The sequence below is a fragment of the Amblyomma maculatum genome, chromosome 5, assembly GCF_055883805.1.
Source record: "Amblyomma maculatum isolate TAMU_Amacu chromosome 5, ASM5588380v1, whole genome shotgun sequence".
Taxonomy (NCBI): Eukaryota; Metazoa; Arthropoda; class Arachnida; order Ixodida; family Ixodidae; genus Amblyomma; species Amblyomma maculatum.
This window is the reverse complement of record NC_139348.1, coordinates 162,472,667-162,493,922: the sequence shown is the minus strand read 5'-3', so window position 1 is coordinate 162,493,922 and position 21,256 is coordinate 162,472,667. Positions and strand designations below refer to the sequence as shown.

At 45.4% G+C, this 21,256-nt stretch overlaps 1 protein-coding gene across 1 annotated transcript in view; it reads left to right on the top strand.

Annotated features, from left to right (window-relative positions):
- The window catches only part of LOC146190164 (AP-5 complex subunit zeta-1-like), a 61,050-nt gene that overhangs the window by 33,036 nt on the left and 6,758 nt on the right, over positions 1–21,256 (top strand). The window contains exons 10-16 of the mRNA XM_084604891.1: positions 117–200; positions 3,024–3,205; positions 5,259–5,345; positions 7,552–7,674; positions 11,042–11,174; positions 11,890–12,066; positions 19,900–20,051. Coding sequence (XP_084461017.1) covers positions 117–200; positions 3,024–3,205; positions 5,259–5,345; positions 7,552–7,674; positions 11,042–11,174; positions 11,890–12,066; positions 19,900–20,051 — 938 coding nt within the window. The remainder of the gene's footprint in view (positions 1–116; positions 201–3,023; positions 3,206–5,258; positions 5,346–7,551; positions 7,675–11,041; positions 11,175–11,889; positions 12,067–19,899; positions 20,052–21,256) is intronic.

Sequence of the window (21,256 nt, the reverse complement as noted above, 5' to 3'; positions counted from 1 at the left end):
TTGTGAGATTGTTTAAAAGATCTTATTTACAATTCAAAGGACTTGGGTGCGACATCTTGTTGAGCTTACTTGAGCTGCATGTGAACATTGTGCATTTTCAATCATGCCTGTTTCAGATTTTTGCCTGGAACCCCCTGCAGTTCAAAAGGCAGTTCCTCGACATTGTTCCAGCATTCATGTCAGCCAAGAGCGTGGTCGAGGTACCCATCATGCCTTGTTCGTCTTGTTTGCCCTTTCTCCTTTTTTTCACCTTCTGCTTGTATGGTTTACGAGACCTGAAACTAATGGGCTTATGTTTGCTACGAAATGCCAACATAATCTGTTCAGACTGAAATTGGAGCAGAATAAGAAAAAAAATGTCTGCCTCTCCTGTAATTGAGATTACGTTAGCTGAAACCATGAAATGGTTAGGGCCATAGACATTTGGTTATAGATGGTACTAGTCGCGATCTTGAAATGGGTCTAGTGCACAGCACGCCATGAGCTTTCCTTCTGCCAACAATACAGGGCACTCAGTCATTCTCGTAGGTTTTTCTTGTGGCGTCTAAGCATTTGCTTGCAATTGTGTAGCCTTAGGTAGGCAGTTGCTGTTGGTGGCGGCCTTGTAACCTTTGTGAGCGGCCACGTAACCATGGCATTGTCGGCAGGGGTGAGCAGTCTTCTGCCACGGCGTTATAACGCGCAAAGGGAGCGTTTTCCGCAAGACCCTAGCTACCTCTTCTTTCATCCGGATAAATTTCCCTGCTTAAGTAGCCCTGATCTCTTGGCAGCAGTGAAGTGCAGAACGGTGCGGGGCCACGAAAAGACGCTGACCTGACAAGAACATATGAGACGCAGCACATTCGATTGTTCTATACTACAACCGTCTGCTAAAGGGAGAAATGGCGTGAACTGACGATGGAACATACTCTATGCCAAATTCCCGAACACTTTTGCGTCACCCTGGGGGAGGGCATGGAAGCCTAGGAGAGCGAATGCGGCTTGTGGAATCTCGTTTGGTGCCCGGATATTCACGTTTCGGTGCCCGGATGAAAGAGAATTGGTGCCCAGATGTTGGCTCGTGGTTTTATTTTGACTTCCTCTCAAGGTTTCTGTTAACAGAAGCTAAAAGCATTTCATATTTAAAACAAAATTGTTTCAAGAGAGTCTCATGCCGAGCATAAACTCAAAGCCTGTATGGCAATTTTAGTGATAATGAATGCTGTGTAGTGTTTATCAGACCTCTAGTAGGATGCCAGTCTTGTTATTGCACTAAAAAAAAAATTATGTTGCCTTAGACATGCTGTTAGGCACTCCAGGTGAGCGGGGGGCCATTATTAGGCTGATGCTGTTCTAATCACTGAAGGCTACACTTTGTTCTCTGAAAGGGGGTTGACGTGGCTTAGCTTTGTAATGGTGAATAATGGCTGAAAAAATCTATCCCTTGAAGATCGCTGTATACGCTTATGTGGCTCAGTTTCGGAGTGCTCCTGAAATTTTATTGCTGAAATCCACTGGGAAGTACACTAAACAAATTTTTGATGACTCTGCTTGTCAGGGAGGTGCTCAATCAATACTTTTTTTTATTCTGTTCTGGCTTTCCAACTAGATGCTCACCTTGTGTATGCTCACCCGTTTCACCTTAGTTTATTTATTTGCATTCCTAAGAGCGTATTGCAGGTCGAGACATTTTTTGTTTTTAAAACATTGTCTAAATTTTTTTTTAAAGTTCAATTTAGACATACTTTTCACAAGGTTCAGGCAGCAAATATTAAATGAACAGTGTAGAAGTCTGGAGTGAAATTTTGTGAAAGTAGACATAAAATTATGTCTAATGTGCTTAAAAAATTTTTATGTAAATATTTGTGTTTGTTTGTTTGTTTATACAAAATACTCCTTAAGGCCCTCACGGCTGAGGGCATTACATAAAATGTGGGGAGGGGATAAACCCTTGAGAATTCTCACAGATTCGAGAGAGAGGCATGCCATAACTTCACCAACGACAGAATAAGTCACAAAGCGCTCCAAATTCTCCATCGAGCGGACCTACCTAGAGAACCAATTACACACACCATTTTCTGGATACCGGGACACACTGAGATTGAGGGTAACCAAAGGGCCGACGAAGTAGTTTGGATCACACGAACTGAGCGCTTCACAACGCGGACCCGGATATCTTCATGAGGGTAATCCCAGCGTATTCTGATATCCTAAATTATTATAAAGGGGCGAGAATAAAATATCCTTTTCCCCACAAAGTATTAAATCAACAGGAAGCAGTCTACTGGCGGAAAATGCGAACTGAAACCTTCCCTAATTTACACATCCTAAGCAAAATGTTCCCAAACCAATACAAGGACATTTGTCCATAGTGCGGTGCTATACCCTCCCTATATCACATCACTTGGGAATGCGATAAAAACAAGGCATTCCACAAACTAGAAAATCCGAGATCAGGAACAGTGGGAGATTATGCTCTCTAGCGGCAACCCAATCCTCCAACAAGGATTGGTCATCCGTACCCAGCGAGCAGCAAAACTCAGTGGTGCCCTAGAGTAAGGGCGCCAACCCTGTGAGACGGAGCCAAGCAATCGACAAAAAGATGGAAAAACTTCGTCGGCAATAATGTGTAAAGTAGAGCAATAAAGTTTATCCTATCCTATCCTATCCTATCCTATCCTATCCTACAGGCAAATCATCATAAATAGACAAACCTACAAAGAGAAAAAAAACACGAAAACTCAGCATATGACATTGGAAAGAAAATATTATTTAGTTATAGTTAACATTAGAATATACTACTTTAATAGATAGCAAACAATTTACTGAAAGCTATGTCCCCCCTTATGTTGCCTTTTCAATCGGGTTTATGGGGCTTATTGTCGCAGAGCAGCTTGGGCTATGACCGATGTCATAGTGGAAAATATTTGACCACCTAGTGTTCTTCAGCATGCTCTGGCATTGCACAGTACATGGGTGCTTTGCATTTTGCTTTTATCGAAAACCCGTGGCTTAGATGTTCATCACACCAACCTCATCTGCAGGTGTTCCACAGTCTGGTGGACCTGCCTGCATTGACGGCTGCATTGATCCTTGAGAGGGAAATGCTTTCGGATGGTGCACGCAACAAGCGCCAGTCTCTCCAGCAGGCCAATCCTGATGTGCTCAAGTCCATGCTCAAGTTTGTGCTGCGGGATGTCAGTGGCATTGGAGACACCTTTGATGGGTCAGTGTGGTTTGCTTCTTGTCAGTCTTGTGCATGTGGTTGCAATACAATTATACAATTGGTTTTTGGCAGTTTTTTCAGTCGCATTCAGTCGTTTCAACTTTCAGCTAATTCAAACAATTTTTTTCTCGTCCCTTTAAGGCCAATTAACAAAAAGGAACTGTATTATGCAGCATAAATAATTTGCATGAGTGCTGGTGATGTTGCCCGAGGTTTTTTTTCTCTTTCCGTGTTTTGTCAACACCAACTTGCAGTTGAATAGAATTATAAGGACCGGGCGCCTGCGCCACCGTCGCCTCGGCGAAACAGCACCGCCCGCAGCAAAACGCTCACCAGCGAAGTGCCGAGGCAGCTGAGTGGCGCAGTCTTTTCCGTTTTGCGAGGCGTTTTTGAGCATGTCCCTCCCCGTCGTTTTCGTGTTCACTAAAACGCCAATGAGAAACACTGTATTTAGGCGGGCCACGAAATGGGCGCTGCTGAGAAAATACGTAAACCCGTGTCAGGTACAACGCGAATGCGAAAAAAAAGAAATTTGCTACTCGAGAAGAAATATGTGAGGAAATTATTAATGCTCCAAACGGCAATGTGTGTGCCTTCGAAATTAAAAAACAATTGCTATGTTCATGCTCGTTTCCAAAAACTAAATTGTATTTTTTTCTTGTTCTGCTTTTATATGAAGCCGATAGCAGATTTTGTGACCATGCGGTATTGAATGAGCTGGGAAATGAGTGATTTTATTAGGCGAGACGGACATGCCACAAACAAATGCTAACAAATTCTAAGAGTATCAACGCAGAGATCTCAGCCTATTTTCATTGGCTGACAAATGAAGAGAGGAAAAAGGACAAGGTCATGGTAATAGGAATTGTTCATGTCTCCTATCTGCTCTTTCTGTTAAGAGAAAAAAGTGAATTATCTATAACAATGTCAGCGAAAGTAGCTGTACAAACATTGTGTCTGCCTATCACTGAAGATAGTAACGCAGCCCGAACGACGATGGTGGCTGCCTTTTCCTTTTCCGTGCTGAGGTTTTCTTGTACAAAGGCGGGGAAATGCTAACGTTGTAACTTACGCTGTTGGGTTCCTTCGATTTCTAATTGTCAGTAAAGTGACTACAGATCAAGGAGTGCAGTTTCGAGGTCACTCGCCACTCATGCTTGTGTGGAAACCCGTAGAAATGAATAGACTTAAAAGCGTCCGACGAGTTTGCGTAGCTGCCAGTGCAGCCAACAACGCACCTCGTTTCTCCAGCCTTGTTTGGCCAGACTTCATTTCACTGGACATATTCACACAACTAGCCCTACTTTCTGCTCTCTTGAGGATATATTCACGCACAGCATCATCTAAACCTTAGGATTTCCAATTTCCACATAAACCAATGACAAGCAGGTCCACACTCCAATGCGCTGGCAATGTGCTGGCTGGGTCTGGTGCATGCCAGCAATTGGGCGATGTGCCGAAAGGCGGCGCCACCCGTTCAGCTGTCCGGTCCCTATTCAATAAACAGTCATTGAAGAGTTGATTAACCCATGCTCCCCTTGAACTACCCAACTTCATATGGGAACACATTAAAATATTACTACAGATAGAGTTCGTTCTTCACCTTTTTTGTTGTATACTATTTCTCTAAGGGAGCTCTCTAGGCCCCCATATTCTTTTTGCCTAACAGTTTTCCCAGCTGATGACATAATGCTTTCCAGGCTCAGTGGGACATATGTATGTAACCTTACACCTACGTGGCAGTGTTATCAGTGAATACTGTACTTGGCCATGTGTACAGCATATACACACGCAAAGGTAGAAAGGGCTCTTTATTGCTTATCTGAGCTTGTGTCCATCATTGTAGGATCATCAGAAATGTACAAACACAGGGGAAATGGGTATTGTCCTCCAGGACATGGGAAAAGTGGACACAGGGAGAACAGACACAGGAGGAAAGCTGAGAAAGGTAATACAGACCCAGAGGAAAAGCATAGGCATAGCCGTGTTGCATGCTCGAAAAAAAAAAAAAGAAAAAAAGAAAAAAAAAAGCAAAATCGCCTTTTTCTTGCAGAGTCTCCAAATTCCATGCCATGATTGCTGACTTGGTGAATCACCCAAGGGTTATCCGGTGCTCGGAGCATGCACCAGACTTGCTTGGGTGAGTTAACTATGCATAGTTGCTTCATACAGAGACCCGCACCCCTGACAACATTGGCAGTTCCACCACCGACCTTATAAGGGGCATTCGTAACCTGGTCACACGAAGATATGATGATGATGGTTTGTTTAAATTTGGCGTTCACGTGCAAATATGTGCACTTAATTGGACATGCGGACTCCCCAGAATGTTCAACTTGTGGCATTACGGAGACCGTGGAGCATGTAACATTTTAGTGGTGTGGCCAGTGTATGCGTGCGAAAGGATAATGCCAGCTACCTCCTTGAAGCGTTTGGACAGCAGGCCTCGCTCGGAGGATTTGCTACTGAGAGCTTGGTCAAACAAGTGGAAAGCCTTGCAGGAAATGTGGGCTTTTTGCCGTTTCTTGAGCAACATGGGGCTGGACTCACACTTGTGAGAAAATTTACTGTGCCCGTGTATTTGTTTCATACTTATTTTGATAACATCGTCACACATCATGGCCCTCTTTCTTCTCTTCTCCTTACCTGATGCAGAGTAGCAGGCCAGATGCTCAATTTTCTGGCCTACCTCTTTGCCTTTCCATTCAATGAATGAATGCAATTCCATTCTATGATGGTGATGATGAGATTATCTCTCAGTTTTTCAGAAGGGGGCACTTGGTGTTTGCACTTGCTGGATGAAAGTGTTTAAAAGCCAGCACTTCTTTGATAGGCAAGAGACCTGCCTGGTGCTTTGAATGGCGTTTTTTTAATCAGTTATCTCCTGATTACGTCATTATGTCACGCTGATAAAGACACAAAACGATCTCCTATGCTGTCCTTGTTGTCAGTGGTTGTTGGCACTCCTCATGCATGTCCCGTCATTTTCCTATACAGTCAAACCCACTTATGACAATATTGAAGTGCCACGAAAATACAATTGTTATAACCGATAATTGTTATTGTTATTATAACAACATTGATATTTGCAGAAAGGGTAGTTTATAGCATATACATACTACCAAAATATCTACTTTTCCAAAAATTGACTTTTTCGCATTTTTCGGTTTTCAAAGGTCGCGTCCCCCCTTAAGCCAAAAATGCGCATATAATAACCACTTGCATAGTTTGCATGCACAGTATCAACCACAATCAAAGCAGTGAATTAAATTTAAATGCATTTGCATAATGTAATTGATGAGAATATCTTCCTAACCTTGCTGTGTGATATCATTTCAAACAAATTACCACCTCTGGTTACTGGGAGTCAGGTCACATCTTCACAGGCAATGTAGTGAAAAAGAAGGAATGAAGACTCTACGTATTTGTCTGCTAATGTGTGGAACAGGAGTCCCATCCAACTGATGGAGCTAATGATACAGACTACCAGAGTGCGAGAAGAGGGAGAGAAAACCTGCTTCCACCCTCTGTATAGTAATTTAGCCATCTTTTCTACATGGTAGGCAATGGCGGTGTCCACAGGTTCATATATTTTTCTTATCAGTGTGTACACACAGTGCCAGTTCACAGCATTATAGGAGAGAGTGAGAGACACTGCAAGGCATTGAAGTAGATTCGGGTCGCAAAATCATGTATTATAAATGTGCCAGAATCACTCTTTTCAACTAGGAAATAAATGGCTCATTTTACGTGACTGTAACAGCAGCAAATTCTAGATATTCCATTCCCTAACTTTGGAGGGTATAGGGACATTGGAAACAGTTCTGTTTTGCAGTATGGCATTTTTAACCCTGCCTATGTGATATGATCTAGACGCGAAATGAAATGCAACTGTGACTAAAGATCCGGCAATTCTATCCTGTTCTGGCATAATATATGTGTGGCAGAGCATTGAAACCAAAAGGAATTTACCCAAGTTTTTCAAGCGTGTCACAGCCAAGACTCTCTTTTATAATTGTCATATGCAACTTTGTGAGTAATTATGAAAAAGCAAATGGACTTGCATTTTTTTAGTCTGTTTCGATTTGCGAGTGCAAGCCATTGCTCTGGGAATCCACCCTGAGCTCACAGACGCAAGGACAGTCCTCATCGGGGCTGGCGTCTTAGTGGTAGTAGAACATGAAGAACGCCTCATGTTTAGAGTCCTTATGGAGTCACTTTTTGCTGTGAGTTGTGGTGTTTATTTATGATTTATGTTTTTTAGTGAAACTTTATTTATTGCCATTGTCATTATCATGGTCGTCGTCATCATCATCATCGTTGTTGTCACGATTGTCGCCCTGTAGGTGCTATCTGAAGACCTTTGTGCAGTACGGGGACTCTGAGCTGGCCTCCCGGCTGCTGCCAGCTGTCATCGAGCGGTTGTCCGTTTGCTTTGGTGCTCGCGGATACTGCGAGCGTCTGCGCAAGTGAGTCCCTGCCTGCCAAATGGAGTGGCACTACTGAGGTTCTTGCACGGGCACCAAAGGAACGCTGCTCCCATGGGAGTTGAGAATGCTCTGAGAAAAATAACTGAGCAGTTGTGCAGCTGGTGTGTCTGGAGTAACTGCGAAACTTCTCTCCAACAGTACTGCATTACAACCACATTGTGTACATGGTTATGCTACATTACAACTACAAATGCAACTACACTGTACAGTCGAACCTGGATATTCCGAATTTTGGTTATATCGTACTCGCGGAATATCCCCTTGAAAATCCCGTGTAAAAGTATAGGAAAGCTGCGCCGTATATCGAACTCAATTTCACCGGTCGTTTGATATATCGAACTCCGCATCATGCATTGGATGGTGCGCCTCCCCCAAAGATGATCGCATCACCTCGGTCGTTTGCCGCGTGACGTTTTCAAGCCATGCGCGTAGGGAATGAGAGGACGCAGCTCGGCGACGGCTGGTCTAGAGCAGCGCCGCGCCTTTCTCCCAAAGGCACGCGCATCTGCGGTGATCGCTGCCGCGCTAGCACGTGACATTTGCAAGTCATGTGCGTGAAGGAACGAGAGGGAACCAATGCAGTCGTAGTGTTCGGGAGAGGGGAAAAACGCGATAGAGCGAAGCGCAAGGATGTGCCCACTCTTCTGCTGAGCTTTATCTCTCCCCTTCCTCTCTCTTTCCCTGTCTCGTTCGCAGCAGCATACACTACGAATGCGCGGACAAGCCAGCTCAGCCCGTGGCAGACACTTCTCCAGTGTGTGTTGTGAACGCGCTGTGCGCGGCGGCTGGCGTGCGATGAGTGCGATGAGCGTCTCGTGTCGTTGTGCTGAACGTGCATAAGCTACGGCAGCTGCGGACGCTAAAAAACTGAAGATATTTTTTTTTTTGCGTGAACCGTTTATTTTTGCCGTCGGGCTGAACGTATGCTATGGCAGCTGCGAAGGTTAAGAAGCGGCATTTTTTTTTTCTTTTGCGAGAGTTGTTCTTGTCGGGCTGAACGTGCAGCGCAGCGTAAGCTATGGCAGCTGCAAACGTTAAGAAGCGGCAGTTTTTTTTTTTTTTGGCAAGAGTCGTTCATTCTTGCATCTATGAATCAACGAAAGCACGCGGTCGGCTGCAGTCATGCCGCCGGCTTTTAGCATTGTTCGCTCCAAACAGCATCTGCAGCTATCATGCTTGCCAATGATTTTGTAGTAGTGGACTACGCCCGCCCCACCCTAAGTGCGGCATGATAAATTGAACCAGGCTTGTGCAATCAAGCCATCACACGAACACTCTGCCAGGCCAAGTTTGCTCCCTGCCACCCCAGGATTTATGAAAAGTGTCGTTAAAGGATAAATACGTGGGGGCGTTATCGCTGGGCAGCATCTTGGCACGCTGCCAATAAATGAGCTGTGGATGCATGGTCGGTCGAAACGGAAGAAAGCGGCACTGAACGCTTTTTTTTTTTTTTTTTTAAATTCTCGGGGGCAAAAATGGGGAGTGGGTTCATTATTCGAGTGGGTTGACTACGCGACAAATACCGTATCATTTTTCATGATTGCAAGTGGCGTCTCAAGCCGATTTCTATATATCGAATTATTAATATATTGAACTATTGCGCGATCCCCTTTGAGTTCGATATATCCGGGTTCGACTGTATTAGTATACTACATTGTGATAGAATCGCGCAACACGGCACGAAAACTGCTTTGCATATTTCGGCAAAGGTGAACCAGAATTTAAAAATCAGGCTCTCTGGGATATCAAGGTGACTCCTGCGGCACTGTAGTAGCAATAGTCATTTGTCTATTTGTTCATACCTCAAATGCCCCTGTGTAGGGTTCTAGATGAGTGGTGGGCGGCTTCACAGAAGGAAGTTTTCTAGTAGCAGTGCTGAAATTTATTGAACTGAAATGGCTCGCAGCTTTAAGAATTTTAAGAATTACCCTGGACATCATAGCACAGTAATATTTTGCCGCTGGCCACCTTCTTCAAAAAGCATGAGTCTTCGGCGAGCCACAAAGCAACAAGGCGGGCCATGTGACAGACAAGCCACAAAATGACGCACAGTGATGAACATCACTTCACAGCATGTGCTTTTTGAAAAGGGCACGCGGTGGACGAAATTTGGTGAGCCATGGACCGAATAAGTCCATGTTTTCATTATTCCACGAATTGATGTGGCTAATAGTACTGACAGCTGGCTACAGATCTCTAATTAGTATGTTAAGCCACCTAAGTGTAACAGTTAAAAATTAACTTTATTAGAATTTAGTCACCATCTTAATGTTTCTGGTGTCAGTCTACATTGGTGTCTCAACGCCAATAAAGCCATCTTAATATAACAAAAAGCTTATTTATGAGAACTCTGGTTCATCTTTAACACTCTGTATACACAGCGAATTGTGACAAGTACAAGGCGGTTTGCCGGATGTGGGTAGCATGTGTCTTTTAAAGAAAAGTCTAGATGGTGGTTATGTAGTGATCAGAGATTTTAGTATTTGCTCATATAAGGCAAAATAAAAATGAAATAATATGTTTATTACCTGTAGCTCAGGTAATAAATATCATCAACACATATGAAAATCAAAGTTACAGAGGAAAGGGCTCTCTTCTTTTTTTGCCTTCACCAGCATAAGGAAACGTCGAAAAGTTTTACTGCCCACATCTGTGGTGTGTGGAAAGCATAACGGTTGTACTCTCACGAAGTTATGGCTAGGTTCGCATCCACGCAGTGTAGCTAACCAGAACTGTGATCAGTTATGCATTTGGTCTTTCCACACAGTTCAGTAAATGCCTAGAGATAGTTTGAACGTTGGGACAGCTGAGGTGAGGATAAGGCCTGCAGTTAGACGATTGTTACAATCTGCCACCCGCCGATGCAACAGTGGTGCGCTATGATCTGTGGTCTTTGTATCAGTACAATGCTTCATGCTTTGGACACCTACCCTCTTAGTTTTATGCTTAGCACTTTGTTTACATACCCTTTTTTCAACTCCCTTGTCTGGAGTAGGGTGATGTGTTTCCTTTTTATGCGACAGCTGGCATTTGTTTACCTCAGTTTCCTTTATCGGCCTCTGTGCTATTACGCAGAATGTGCAAATAAACTTAAACTTGTAAATGTGGGCATTACTAAAAAGAAAGAAAAAAAAAGCGGTGGGAAATAAGGCGGTCCCTGGGCAATGCGCAAAGCACTTTACGTTTGTAGAGACCGCGTAGAAAGAGCTCCCGGGCCTCTTGTTACATTTATTAGTTTATCTGGTTTTGTGGATTACTTTGTCGGGTGTTACGCATTTGCACATTGAGCATTTTGCGTGGTTGAGAATGTCGGGATGTCGATGCTGAGTGACACTGATGTACCCAGGGTGCTGGCAGATGCGCTTCCGCAGCTGTTCTGCAAGTTCCCGGATGTGACGTTCCTGCTGACCTCCGAGCTGGTGGAGTTCCTGAGCCACACCAGCTCGTATGACGTGGGACCAGATTTCTTCGCCAACCTGGTGACTCAGTCTTGGTGCTTTGGCCATTGTGGTGACTGTTCTTTCTAGAGGAAGCCATGCGGTAGACAGAACCTGCATGTGATTTGGTTTGCATGTTGAATGGCAGACAACACTTGATGGGCTTAACCCAACTGTTGCTAAATTTTGCTGTGAATGTCACGTGGGGGATTGAACTGGGGAACATATTTGAACTGTGGGAAAATGGTTGATGTAGTAGTTGAAGATTGCTGTTGTTAATACTAAATTATTTTGTTCTAAACATATACTAAACGTGTTGTTCTAGCTTCCTCAATATAAACTCCCAAGTATGACTCAGCTGTCTTAGACTACCTGTATGCAAACACCACGGGCTGTATTTGGTTTTGGTGGCAAGGCAACCTATTATTCAGAAATAACTTTGTGATCATTTTCAGATTTTTAGTGCTTTCACCTTTTCACGCGTTTCTGCTTTAGAATGAAGGAAGTCTAGAAAGGCTTTTCTTTTTTTTTTTCACAAGATAGATTATTACTTGAAGACAACTGGGTTGCATTTGTTGTGCATCAGAGTGCCCTGTGTAGAGACTTATAATGCTTGCCCCTGAATTCTGCACCATCCATTGCAAATCCATTGTGCCTGCTTGCGTTCAGCTTCACCACTTGACTGTTCTGGATAAGCGTGCTCATGGCTGTGCGCCTCAACTCATGTGGAATGCAAGACGAGGATTTCCTTCGACAGGTGTGGGCCATGGGGGAGTTTGCCTCCCCGAACGAGAGTGTGCTCTGCTCGCCCAAGGCAGTGGGCGCCTACTTCGAGGTGCTTGAGTGCCTTGCCTTTGAGCTGCTCAGCACCCAGGGCCTGCTGAGTGAGCGGAGGACCAGGCTGCTCTGCATCGTCATCACCAGCTTGTCCAAGGTCACTCAGCCTACCCTGTCTTCCCTTGCTACCCACATGATGATGAGGTGGGAGAACTGGCCGTACGTTAGAACCAAACTTGTACACCAGACATAGAGTGGGTGCAAAGGTGCAGAGTAAGTAGCACGTAGGCATACATATAAACTCAATCAAGTGTTTTCACAGGTGGACTTGTTTTCATTCACTTGTAGAAACATTGGCGAGCGGACTGGGGCCCCCCCTAGATATGTATATTTTTTTTCACTTTATGTATCCATCTTCTGCTCCTTTTTTTTTTACCTTGGATTCTCTATACAGTTGAATCCCGGTACAACGAACGCCACTTCAACGAAATTTTCGCCACAATGAAGTATTTTGCATTCTGCGTGAAACCCCCATAGGACCTAATGTATTAAAATTTCCTCAAAAACGAAGTACTTTGTGAGCACATGTTCGCTTCTACGAATTTTTTTTGCGAATTTTTGCGGGTGAGGGGCCACTCTGTCTTGTCTTTCTTCAGAAGGCGGGTGCTGGAGAGCGACTTTCTCGTTCCCGCCGTTTATTTTTTTGCATCGCAGGCCGCAGGAGGAGGGGGGGGGGGGGGGGGGCACATCATACCGCACATCCTCCTTGCGCGCACCACTCTTTTGCTATTTTTTTTTTCTTCAGATGCCCACGTGATTTACGTCATGCCCTGCTCACTGGCGAACTTCGTTCTCAGTGTAAAAAAGAGTCCGCCCTTGCCTTTGCTGGGCTTCTTCGATTGATGCGGTCATGGTGCTTGTGGTCACCATGCTCGCAGTTTTCTGCTAAGCAGCAAAACACGTCATGATCACGTGCGAGTGGTGTTGGCTGGCAAGCGTTTTTGGCCTCCGAGCGAAGAGGGGCTGCTTGAAAGTGCGTATAAAATAATGACATCTGCTAGCGTCTTTGGCGGCGTCGTCTGCTATGAACTGACCGCGTTTCAGGCAGACTGAGGACTGGGGGGTGGAGTTTCGTGCCCTGTTGGAGAAAAAAAAAAGGAAAACGCGAGGCGGGCTGAAAAGCTCTGCAGGAAAAAGCCCACTCCGCATCACTATTTTTTTTCTTTGTGTGTCCTTGTCGTTCGTGAGTGCATCGTTCAGTGTGGTCTCGTCTCGTCTCTGCTAGTCGCTGATAACTTCCTAGGATGTCACCGCCAGCAAAGAAGTGGCAGTTTATTTCGCTAGAAGAAAAAGCGTGTATTATCGCTGAAGCAGAAAGCGGGAAGGAGAAGGCGAGTATTGCCGCAGATTTTGGCATTGCGCCGAGTTCGTTGTCAACGATACGGAATAGTAAAGAAAGCATCGGCAAGGCACTTGCGTCGGGCACTTCAGCTCAACCCAAGAAGGTGACTTCATTAACACTTCTTTCTGGGCGAGTTGGTTCATTTTTGGAAAACTTTGATAGAGCGCAAACACACGACCACTAAGGACAAGAGACGAGACACAAGCACCGCTTAGGCGCTTGTGTCTCGTCTCTTGTCCTTAGTGGTCGTGTGTGTTTGCGCTCTATCAAAGTTTTCCAAGAAGGTGACACAGCCAATATACGAGGAGCTTGATTAGGCTGTCTAAGCCTGGTTCGTCAAAACTTGAGCCAAGAACATCCCGCTTAGCAGAAGCATTGTTCAACAGAAGGCCCTCAGTTATGCCTGTTTGCTAGGCCTGGATGACTTTAAGGCCAGCACAGGTTGGCTCAACTGCTTCAAAGCGAGGCAGAAAAGATTGCGGTGAATCAAGTTCCGTGGACACTGGCGGCGCATCGGAATGGGTGGTAGATAATATTGTTGATATTATGAGCGGCCATCCGATATTTACAACGCGGACAAGACGGGCCTCTTTTATGTGATGCGAGGACGCTAGATTTTAAAGGGCAGCGTTGCCAGGGTGGCAAGGACAGCAAGAAAACGGTGACTGTGCTGCTGTGTACAAACATGGATGGATCGGACAAGTGTCCCCTGTTAGTTATTGGCAAAAGTGCCAAACCGCGCTGCCTCAAGGAAAACGGAAGCCTTCCCGTCAAGTATGTCGCTAGCGGGCGGTCGTGGTTGACCCGTGCCATATTTGCAGACTGCCCTACTGCATTTGATCGCGACATGAGCAGGCAGAGCCGAAAGGTTTGTTTGCTCTTGGACAATCGTTCTGCTCACTGCATTGACGACGTCAAACGGTCAAGTGTCTAAGTGCGATTTTTCCCACCGAACTGCACTTCAATCATTCAGCCGCTGGATCAAGGCATTACCCGAAGCGTGAAGTGTGCTTATCGGGAAAGGCTGATTCAGCGGATTCTCTTGAACCTCACAACTGGCAGGGAGATAAAGGTGGACCTATTCGTGGCTTTTCAGATGATGGCTGCTGCGTGGAATGTGAACTGGTCCACCTTGATCTACAACTGCTTCCAGCACGCCAGGTTTGCTGACCAGGAGGCGACCAGCACTGCTACAGCCGCGGAAGAAGACGCTCCGTCATCGTCGACTCTGGGGATCAGTATGGCCTGGAAATTCCTCTGGGATGCAGGAAACGTCTCTGGCAATATTGAGCTGGATGATTTCCTCAATGATGATGCGGATGTGCTCGTCTATGAAGAGCTAAGTGATGAGGACATCATTAAAAGTGAGCCGGAAGAGCCGCCATCCGATGCTGAAGACGACTCCGCCCAGGATTCACCCACCATGGCAACCTCGTCATGGATGCCTTCAATGTTATTAGGAAGTTCCTGGGCTCTCATGATGACGACGTTTCAATGGCTCTCTAGTGTGAGAGTCGCATGATGCCGCTGCTGGCAGTGAAACGCAAGCAGACAAAGTTTACGGACTTCTGGAAATATTTTTATTTTTTTTGCTCAAGTTTGTAAATTCTCGACGAAGAAATTCCTCGACAATGAAATTTTTTGTACGCTCCGCCGATTTTGTTGTAGCGGGATTCAACTGTAATATGTTGCACATTGTTTTTGCAGCAGAAACTGCACCGCAAGCAAGATGTTATTTGGTTTTTAAGTATAGGTGTCTTGCTTGGGAGCAGGATTTTAGTGTGGTCTTCAGCCTAAAGTTTGTAGCACCTCAATGCAAGCAGTGTATGTCCCAGTGATACAGCTTCTTTTTGTGCAAGCTGTCATAGGCCACAGTGGGCTGTCTTCATGCGCAGCTGAACGTCTTGTTCTGAATACAGGCGTAGGCTCTGTTGAAAAAAGAAATAACATATTGAGTGGTAGCTCTAAGTCATAGAGGCACACTGCAGTGGAATCTCTGATATGATTCTTATGGGGATTGAAAATTGTAACATATTAGTACCCAAAAATTGTATCGTCTAAAACAGGCACCAAAAAGTCATGGATCAAACGTATGGGGCATAGACTGTGCTTTGAATAACCTGTCATTTTACACTGAACTTTTTCAATGTCCTGTAGCAAGCTTTTCATATAACAAGTCACAGTTTCATCGCTTAGATTTTCAGCTGTAACAAACCTGTCAAGAGCTGGTAAAACTTGTCGCTCTGCCAACTTCGCTGAGAGCGTCAACACCATAGGAGATATCATCAAAATGTCAGCACAGGAAGATGTAATTGGCGCACAGTATTAAATTTTTTTATAACTAAAGTGAGAAGGGGGATTCATTACAGTCCAGCCCACTTATAACAGCGTCAGATATAACGAACGCTCGCTTAGTACGAACGAGGGCGGTGCTACCGTCAAAATATATATTGGGGCAATGGCACAGTGTCTCGCATAGAACGAACTGTTGTGGCCTCAACACTCGGTTAGAGCGAACGCAAAGCTGTCGGGCCCCCGTAGTTGACCGAGCCGGTGGTGTTTGGCGCGGTTTCGCTCGACTGTGAATCCGCAGCAGGCGAATTTCGCGCACTTTGTGTTCCCCTGACACGACGCGAACACAGAGCGCACAAAGCGTCCCCCGGTGCTCCTTTGCGGGTAAAATAAAGTGAAAAAAGAAAAAAACGCGCGTTGAAAAATGAAGACGAAAAAGCGCGCGCACGGTGACGAAAGAGAAAGTGGCGCCGCCCGCGTCGCTGTGATGCATCCACGTGATCTGCGTCAGCCAATCCGGAAAGTCAGGCGCCTGCTCTACCGGCTCAAACCAGTTCTCCATTTGTTGCTCCGTTGCCATTCCGCGCTGAGGGCATTGCGCCGTTGATTCTTTCTGTGCGATGGCACTGTGTTGACATCGTTGCCGCATCCGTGCCTTTCCCAGATCGGGGAGTTGAAGGCTGACTCAACGCGCGAGCCCAAGGGCTTGACTTGCACCTGGTGCGATGGAGGACTGTACGCCGACCTCTTCAGGTGCTAAAAGGAAAGCTGTCGACATCGCAACGAAGATGGCCATTGTTAATGAACTTGCTCAAGGTGCAAAAAACTGCGAACTGGTCAAGAAGTACGGATTGTCGAAATCGACCATTTCAACCATTGCTAAGGGCAAGGAAAAGATTCCTGGTGCTACCGAGAATGCCGACCCGACGACTAGAAAGCGCCTTCGGAAGGCGGACCTACGCGGACGTTGAGGACGCACTGCTGAAGTGGTTCGCTGACGCCCGGTCTCGCAACGTTCCGATCAGCGGACCGCTGATGCTCTCCAAGGCTAAAGACTTTGCCTTCCTTTTGGACTTTCCCGATTTCAGCCCAGGCAATGGATGGCTCCACCGGTTTAAGGCTCGTCATGGAATTGTTTTCAAGGCGGTCGTTGGCGAGGCCGCATCTGTGAACAACGAGGACGTCGATGCGTGGCTTTCCGACAGCCTCCCAACAATCTCGAGCTATGCTCCAAAGGACGTTTACAATGCCGACGAGACTGCGTTGTTTTATCAGATGTTGCCATCTAAAATGCATGCCTTGAAAGGCAACAAGTGCGCAGGAGGGAAGAACAGCAAGTTGTGCATAACCGTTCTTCTGTGTGTCAATATGGACGGCAGTGACCGGCGGCTGCCTTTTGTCATTGGCAAGTCACGTAAGCCGCGATGCTTTGGAAGCTACGTGCCCGTACGCTACAGGCACGTGTAATCTGTAATTGACTGTGTATATGTTTACTTGTCTTATGGTTTAAATGTAAAGAAAGGAAAAACTCACCTGTCTGATATAGGGTTTTGTACTGTGTATATTTCTTCAACTTTCATTATTTATGTATGCCTGTGATACTCATCGTAAAATTGTGCCTATTAAGTGTATTCATTATATTCATATTGTACCTACATATAATTCTTTTGCACACACTGCGCACAAATGTCACTATTGTTTTGTTTCTTTCCTTTTATGTCCTGATTAAGGCTACTGTTGTGTGCCAGCCTGCTGCAATATTGTATTTTCGATGCTTACTGATCATGTAGCAGGGGGCTGAGGCCACGTCAGGCGACTGCGCCTTTAGCCTCAGCCTCCTTTTAGGCAAATGCCTAAGAAAGAAAGAAAGCAAGAAAGCAAGAAAGAAAGGAAAGAAAAAGAAAGGGAAAGGACGGACGGACGGACGGACCTAGACCTAGACCTGGACCTGCACATGGTCTAGGCAGCTAGACCATGTGCAGACTTCCTTGAGTGCAGTGACAGTGCTGTTCTTGCTTCCCAATGCAACCTGCAAACAAAACAGCCACTGGATATGGGCATCATTCATGCGTTCAAGGTGTGCTACCGGCGGCGCATCATCCAATGCTTGTTGATCGCGATTGATGCTGCCATGCCAGTTTGCATCAACCTGCTTGCCGCCGTGGAGATGTTGAAAGCGGCGTGGATGGAACTCACCGCTGAGTGCATAGCAAATTGCTTCCGCAAGGCAGGTTTTATGGGCCCAGGAACCGGGGACGCCATAGATCACCCACCGGAAGGCCGGTCGCACGAGGACTTGTGGCAACGCGTGGTTGACACGCAGCTGGCCAGACCTGACGTTGCCTGGGACGATTTCGTTTCTGCTGATGACGACGCCGACATTGCGGAGCTATGCACTGATGAAGCTATTGTGCGTCATGTGCGAGCCCTTCCTGACTGCCCAGAGACCGACGAGGACGATGACGAGGATGCTGCTCTACCGCCGGTTGCTGTGAACGCTTCAACCGCGATCGGTTACATCGCGTCGCTTAAGGAACTCGTGTGCAGCAGAGGCCTTGGCGATGAACATATTACCGCGCTGGAAAAATTAGAAACGGCAGTGATGCGATCAGCTTTGAAGAAGCAAACGTGCATCACGGACTTTTTTCAAAAATTAAGTTAACTTTCGTCTCGCTTGCTCTTTTTGCCCGTATTATAGGTGGTCCACTTACTACGAACTTTGGATACAACGAACAAATGCCGCGTGACGATCAAGTTCGTTATAAGTGGGCTGGACTGTATGTGGTAATATAGTACCAGAACAGCAGTCATGAACGTTATCATTACTGTGGCTACTATCGCAACCTGCCGGCACTTTTTCCAACTTCTTTGAAGGAAACTGAAAACCACCCAATTTTTTTAACATACTTTCACGATCATGTTATCTGAACTCATGTGAAAATGCAATCATATTAGCCATCAAAAATTCATGCTTTCTATAGGGCTGCAGCCGGGAATGAAAAAAAAAAAAAGATATTGCATTGTACCAAAAATATATTAAGTGGGATCATATCAATGAGATTTCATGAAATGTTCTATTTTAAAAATGCTGGGTGTCTTAGTGGTGCTTAACAAGCTGCCCTGTTATTTTTTAGTGAAGCCATTGTAAATCTTTGCAGTTGTTGCAGTCTTGCTTCCCCTGTGCAAAAAAAGAATAAAAGGTACCATATTTTCCAATGTATAAGACTCGGCTTGTTCACAAAATTTTTACAGCGCGTCCTATGTGTGTGTCTTTTTTTTGTTCTATGCAACGTTCATGTGTGAACTTTATTGTGAAACAATGGCAGTAGTAACTTCTGCTATAACAATACCCACAGTCATCTCGTAGGCATCTAGCATTAAGTAATATAAAAGGACAAAATATGGCGGCATCCGCGCTCTTCGCCCTTTCCACACTGCCAAGACCAGCGAAGGCAAGCCGACTCAGATTTTCAGTAGCAGTTTACAACATTGGCCACTGCATATGTGTTTTCCACTTCCTGCATGTGCTTTGATGAAGGTGGAAAGGAAGGTGCTCGTGGGCTGTGCGATGTCAGTGCACATTAAAGAACGTCAGGGGGTTGGAATTTCCAGAACCCTCCACTACGGCGTCTCTCATAGTCTGAGTTGCTTTGGTATGTTGAAGCCCATGAGCCAAACCAAAGCCAAACTTCCTGCATGTGCTTTGCCATGTGCATCACTCGAGCGCAGTGATGATCAGTGGAGCCATTATGAGCGTGAAGAGGATGCCTCAGTGCTGCCGTGAGAAATCTGTTAGCTTTTTTTGATACTGCATCCGAAGATAAAGCCTTTCAAGGATTTGAGTAATAATAATGTGTTTGCTGCTCTCAGTGTGTAAGAATAATTATTTTCGGTCCTGTACCTGTTTTGTTTCTTATCATTTGAACTTGACGAGTTTTCTTTCAGGCAGAGTGTTTCGCAATGGTCGGCCAGCATGCATAGTCTATTGCTATTGTCCTAACTTGGTTAAATTGCTGTGCGTCTTATGCAAGGATGCATCTTACATTCAATATTTTTTTGTTGAAAGCCTCTAAATATGAGAGGTGCATCTTATGCAAAGGTTTCGTCTTATACACCAGAAAAATATGCTATATATTACTACAGCGGCCTATTGATCAGCTATTGATCAGCTCTCCATGACTGACCACCACTGCCAATGACTGCCCCTGATTGCAGACAAACGGTGACAGTGGTTTATGAGTGACTGGTTGGGTGGCATTCTGAAAGGGTGCTCTCTTCCATTTGTCCATGCTGCAGCTGGCTGTGAGGTCCCAGGACCTGGTCGCCCGTGCGCTTCTGTGTCTGTCCAAGACTGGCCAGCTGTGCAGTGCTGCCTGTGGTGGCCAGGGCCCCATGGCGGTGCTGGAGCGCAGGGTGCTAGAGCTGACCGCCATCATCAAACGCTCGGGGTGGGTGTTGCCCACTCAGCCGGGGGGGGGGGGGGGGGGGTCTTGTTCTGTCTGGTATGGCCTTCAGTGAGAAGTCCTCAGCCACTGCTGCTGGTTGTTGCAAGTTATTGACCGTACTTGAGGCACTTTGAATCACTCTACCTAGTTACAAACCTGGTGCATTAGATTAGCCTCGCATCGCTAAATAAGTAGTAGTGATAAAATAATAGCCTCGTGTCCTTCAGTCATTGCAAAACTTCCTGAAGGCTTTTTCTAAAATTAATGTATACTGGCCAGTAAAAGAGCTGCGTGCATGGAGCCACAATGCCTTTGGCGTAATATAGATTTGCTCTAATTACAGAAAGGATTTGTTGCAACTTATTCAAATATATTGTTGGCCTAATGGATTTCATTTGATTGATTGGGTGGGAGTGGTTTATGTACAAGCATATTTGTACTTGGCAACCGTGCTTTGTTTTGTGCTCATATACAGTAATTTGCACTGCACGAAAAAGAACTACTTTAGGAGGCAGTATTTGTATGTGGTACCAAATGATAATACATTGCACAAATTGGTAGATTTGGGCCAGTTATATGAGTAGGAAGTGGAGCTAGTTGCTCAAGTTTTTCCTGAATTAACAGGATTTGACCTGTTGAGAGTGCTTTACACACATATTTTTAGGCACAGAGGGTTGCTGTTGTGGTTATAGTAAGTCATTGAACATTTTCATAAAATGTTGCGGTGCTGCAATCATATTAAGGTTCTGTGAGCAAAAAAATTGTGAAAAAATCAATTTTTCAGAAGTAAAATTTTTGAAATCTCCACCTCTTTTGCTACTGGTTTATGAATTTTCAGAATGCTAGAGTCAATATTTCGGCTGTAATATGATTAAAAAATAGATATCCGCGCACACTCAGGGCGGATTTTGATGCGAAAACCACGCTCTTTCCAAGATACGCAGCTGTCATTCCCCGGTAGTGATTGCCGCCATCTTGGTCTCGTTTGAAAAAGCAACTTCTCGCGCCAATGCTATGCGTTTACGGATATTGGTTGTGGAGAAAAAAAGCGGAAAAAAAGAGTCTCTATGTGCGCTGCTATTCGCTAGTCGGCGCACGTGACTAAAACCTGTCACCCAATTGGCTGACACGCTTCCCGTCGTCTGCTTGTCATATCTGCGGCGGGCCGCGTCAGTGGACGCCATCTTGATGGAGTATCGTCGCTGGTG